At 30.4% G+C, this 5130-nt stretch overlaps 1 protein-coding gene across 1 annotated transcript; it reads left to right on the top strand.

The window, feature by feature from the left end:
• The first annotated feature begins 1461 nt into the window (after positions 1 to 1461).
• Positions 1462 to 4513, top strand: LOC123274528 (G1/S-specific cyclin-E1). The gene is made up of 4 exons (XM_044742187.1): positions 1462 to 2091; positions 2212 to 2512; positions 3029 to 3638; positions 3729 to 4513. Exons 2-4 carry the CDS (start codon positions 2487 to 2489, stop codon positions 4476 to 4478), a joined length of 1386 nt encoding a protein of 461 aa, XP_044598122.1. The 5' UTR covers positions 1462 to 2091; positions 2212 to 2486; the 3' UTR covers positions 4479 to 4513.
• The last annotated feature ends 617 nt before the right edge of the window (positions 4514 to 5130 follow it).

Here is a 5130-nt window from a genome sequence, read left to right as displayed (position 1 = left end):
TGTTTCGACATTTGAGAAAAATATCTTCTAAAGACGTAGCCACTGGTTATGTCCGTACAAAATATAATTATTCATGTATTACGTGATGTGGACATGCGGGTATGTGATATTTTATGTATGGAGCCCTCTGGAGACACCAATGGAGAAAAAAGACTGGAGACTTCAATGCCTATAATTTTTTACTTTCGCATCCACTAAAATATTTTATAAATAATTCAATTAAAGATTTAACAAAAAAACCAATTGAATTATATTATTTTTATTAAAAAAGTTGAAATAATTTTTAGGAGATATTTTTTTTTTAAGTATTTTGAAAAAAAAAAAAAAATTTACATTAATTATTGATTAAGAATATAATTTATAATGATAAATATCTAAATATAACTGCTAAAGAAGAGTATAAATTTTATAAAGCTGTATTTTGTTAGATCGCAAAGACGAAAATTTGTAAAAATAAACAAAAAATCGAAGAAATGAATTGTGAATATATTTTTATCGTATTTCAAATATCTTTAAATCGATTATCTTATTTCTTATTTCAAATCTTTGTCTTTTTTAATTGAAAACAGAATACAAAACTTTAGAAGTAACTTCAATCGATAAATCACTGAAGTATTGAAGCAAAATTCGAATTCAAAATTACCGCCAAAAGTTGAATAATAGAGGCGGTAAATTTAAATTCCAAAAACCATCTTTGATGAATTTTTAGAATTTTTCGCCTCACTTGTTGTCCTCAGTTGATAATGGTAATTTCTTTAAAATAAAAATGCAGATAACTGCGGTAACATTATTTATTCTATACTTCTGAAAAAAACTACCCTAATAATTCCGAGAAATAAATTTTTTCATTTCTAATTAACGACAAGTATTATGCTAAACACTAAAAAAATGCTTGATAATACATTTTTTAAAGGCCTAATTAAGTGACATTGATTTTTAAATTAGAGTCATTTTATTAGTCCCAATTGAATGCTCGAAATTAAACAGAGATAAGCTCATTAAACAATCATTGACAGCTATTATGTATTAAAGTAAATGTTTAATTTTTTCATCTTTTATTTAACTTTCAATCAATGAGTTTATTTTAAATAATTAAATAGGCTAAAGATAAAATGAATGTACAAATCAAAAAATCGATATTATAAAAAAAATAATAAAAAAAAAAAAGTAAGTAAAATTTTTTTCTGTCAAAAAAAATAGCGTGCGAAATACGTGGCAGTGTCCTGTGCCCGCTTACTGTCGGCTTGGCGGGATGGCGGGCTGAGGGGCGATTTTACGCGCGTACGTTTCCCGCGTGGTCTTGCTAGTATTTGTCTACACATTGTATAATACTTTGTACATACATTTTGATATAGTCATGTGTGAGTAGTTATTTAAAGAGTGATCAGCTGATCAGCGCCAGCTGGGCTAAAAGCTCCTCCAATCATAATCCTGATTGAGAGAACCGCTAGCTATGAGCGCCACAAATGCACAGCCGGTGTGTTTATGCTGTTGCTCTTGGTGCATAAGCGTTCCCGCGATCAGAAACGCCAAACATTTGTGTGCATTAATTGTTCAGTGCCTGGATATTCATTAAAATTATCGATATAAATGTACTGTTGACTGTTTTATTAAACAACAATTAATGAAATATTTAAATTGAAATAAATATAAGAAGTACCAGTGTGTTTATACCAGTGACACTTTTTTAACGGTCGCTCCACAAATGTTGATGCGTGGGTAAATTTTGGCGCTTTATTTTGACCTAATTTTAATGAATATTCAATCAATTAACCGATAAATAATTGTTTTTATCATAATATTAACATCAAAAAAGACTATTTGATAATCATTTAAATTATTTTTGTTAGGTAACTAATGTTAAATACGAAATAAATACAAGTGACTGGGTGGCGAATTCGCTGCTACTAGCTCGATGCAATAGCTGCATTATTGATTGGTTTTAAGTGATAAAACTTTGCACAAAGCATTGTTATGTATTTTTAACTATTGTGAGAGGATTTTATTAACAAAATAAAATTATATTTATATATATTTTCGAGGTTATGTTAAGTGTACAGAGGGCGTGCCAGTGCCGGATTACATACAAGGGTTGGTCATCATTTCGCGCGCTGGTCTCCCGCGCTCTTGTTACATTATTTTATTATTTTCGCAGAATAAATCATATATATGAGAATAAATCGCTTGAACAATAATTTCTTATGATTTTAGTGATCCAGAGAGTCTTGATTAATAAGTTGGAAAAAAAATTTTAATATTGAATAGAAAAAAAAAAAGTTGGAATTGATCACGGACTATCTCGGGCATTATGGCGATTCTGTGAGCCCAAGCCTCGCATACCCATTTATTATTTATGTTGTGCTGCTAATTATTTATAATATTATTTATAATTGGGTGCCGGTATTGTCTGTTAGAAGTATTGTCTTAAGTTTGAATTAATAAAATAATTATTTAATACCATATATACGAGTATCACACGTCAGCAAATGAACACCAAGATGCCACAAGCTAGGTGAGTGTGACGAATAATATATTTGATTATTTAAGGATCAATACCTTTTACTTTATTTTATATTATTGTTTTATTGTTATTTAAATTTTTAATATAAATCTTTGAGTATCATTTAACGGGTTAGTTTTGAAAAATTATTTTATTTTTGTACAGAATATAAATTAATTCTCGCTCTAACCTGTTTTGTACAGTTGAGGGCGTGCACAATTCTCGATTTTATTTTCAACAATTATATTTATTTTATTGGTTATAATATTGAAAGTCGAGTATTTTTCAACAATTAATACATTGTTTATAGTGTTATTGAGTTATTTATTTAATAATAATTCGAAGAAAAAAATTTAATTAATTTTTTTTGCATTTAATAGTCATCTCATGCAGTCAGGCTATGTCGACGTGTTCATGAATTTATTAGACTAAAAAAAAATTTTTTTTATTTCGTTTTCTCAAATAAATTATGTTTTTCATATATTTTTTAAACGTATTCGATAATAAAAATTTAATAATTATTTTCAGTTTTCAAGAAAAAAATTCCTTTCAATCTTATCCACTCAGCTCCAAGTCCCAGACACTGAAACGCAAACGGAAAAATACGGAACCTTCAGAAGACGCTGAAAATATTTACCCACCAACAAAACAGCAACTAACAGTATCACCAAGCACTTGTCTCGAGACGTGCAATGATGTATACACAATTGAGGAAGTGAAAACACCTCAGCATCAAATATCTCAAGAAACAGAGCGAAGAGAGCCATCAACATGGTCAGAGCTTCGCACATCCACGTGTTTTATGACTCCATCGACCTCGACCGCCGGAAAGCACAATCCGCTGCCGACATTTCCTTGGGCCGATGGTACACAAGTGTGGTCAATGCTCTGCTTAGGGGATCAAAAAGCATTGACCCAGAGAGATCCACAAATGTTTGAGAGGCATCCGACGCTGGAGCCACGGATGCGAGCCATTTTACTCGATTGGCTGATTGAAGTTTGTGAAGTTTACAAACTACATAGAGAGACTTATTATCTTGGCATGGATTACGTCGACAGATATCTTTCGACACATCAAAATATACCAAAAAGCCAATTACAGCTTATTGGTATCACGTGCTTATTTATAGCAGCAAAGGTATGTATTTTATTACATAATTAAAAGTCTTACAATTAATATTTTTTAATAACTATTTACTTATCAATATTTTTTATTTTTTATCAACAGGTAGAAGAAATATATCCGCCTAAAATCGCAGAGTTTGCATATGTAACAGATGGAGCTTGTGCTGAAGATGAAATCCTTAGAAAAGAGTTGGTTATTTTAAAAGGACTCGGATGGAATTTATCTCCAGTTACACCAACAGGCTGGTTAAATGTTTACATGCAACTAGAGTCTGGTGATTGGGAGCGACCAAATGCATTCATTTACCCTCAGTACAGTGGTCTTCAATATTCTCAAGCGGCGCAACTTTTAGATCTTTCGACACTTGATGGAGGGAGCCTTAAATTTCCGTACAGTCACATGGCTGCTGCGGCTGTTTATTACACGCTGGGAAGAGAGTGTGCATTGAGAGTATCAAGACTTACCTGGGAACAGTTGAGCCCGTGTGTTAAATGGATGGCACCATTTGCGTCTACTGTCGCTGAGGAAGGCTCGCAATTGTTATTACGGTCAGTTGTTGTTCCGCCTGTTGAAACACATGCTGGATCAGGATTGAGGGCTACTGTACCTAATATTGTTTTGGACGAAAGTCATAGGTTACAAACTCATGTTGTTGACTTGAGTATGCTAGAAAAAGCACAACAATTGTACGAAAGCAATGAATTATCTCTGGTTGAAAGTTTTGATCAGAATTCAAGCTTAGGAACACCCGAGAGTCCTGATCAAAGTGGAATTTTAACTCCACCGTCAAGTAGTCAGAAAAATTCACCAACACCCTCACGATTACCTCCTCAACTTGAGCCTTATACGTAGGTTTTAATATAAATATATATCTTTGGAATTATTAATTTTTTTTTGTGTCTTCGATTATTTTTTTATACGAAGTGCCTTAATTATTTTTGTGTTGATAGTTTTTAAAGTTGATTCAAACAAAATATTTGCAAGTTTGAAAGACTTTAACAGTGATAATATTATATTATATTTCTGTTATTATTATAACTATTAACATTATTGAACTGTTTAGGAATGGAGGAGTATTTAAATGAAATGTATCATTCAGAAAGTTCATTTTTTATACAAATACATTTAATGAGATTTAAAGTAATGAATTATTAAATTATATTATTTTTTCTTAAAAGACTATGTAATGCAATGAATTTTCACGTAATACATAGTGAAAAAGTTTATATATTTTTTAATTTAAATAGGTAAAAATCGAAATTAAATTGCAGGAAAAATGTTAATTTAAAAACAGGTCAAATGTTTTAGGCAAAAAAAAAAATTTTTCATTTATATTTACATTTATTTTCACTACAAACTTACACATACTTAGAATTTAATAAGAAAATATTAAAACTACAAAGGAAGATATTTCTTTTTAATGTAAAAAAAAAGTTATTTAAAAAAAAAAAAGAAAAAAAAACTCTTTATAACAACTCAGTGCTTATTATATGTCTGAATTATT

This window comes from Cotesia glomerata, unplaced genomic scaffold, assembly GCF_020080835.1.
Source record: "Cotesia glomerata isolate CgM1 unplaced genomic scaffold, MPM_Cglom_v2.3 scaffold_40, whole genome shotgun sequence".
Taxonomy (NCBI): domain Eukaryota; kingdom Metazoa; phylum Arthropoda; class Insecta; order Hymenoptera; family Braconidae; genus Cotesia; species Cotesia glomerata.
This window is presented reverse-complemented; position numbering and strand designations above follow the sequence as displayed.

Bases quoted from the DNA above. Each gene is read 5' to 3' on its own strand.
- LOC123274528 (XM_044742187.1), top strand. From the start codon at position 2,487: ATGAACACCAAGATGCCACAAGCTAG. The intron at 2,513-3,028 runs GTGAGTGTGACG...AATTATTTTCAG, and splicing joins ACCAAGATGCCACAAGCTAG to TTTTCAAGAAAAAAATTCCT. The intron at 3,639-3,728 runs GTATGTATTTTA...TTTTATCAACAG, and splicing joins GCTTATTTATAGCAGCAAAG to GTAGAAGAAATATATCCGCC.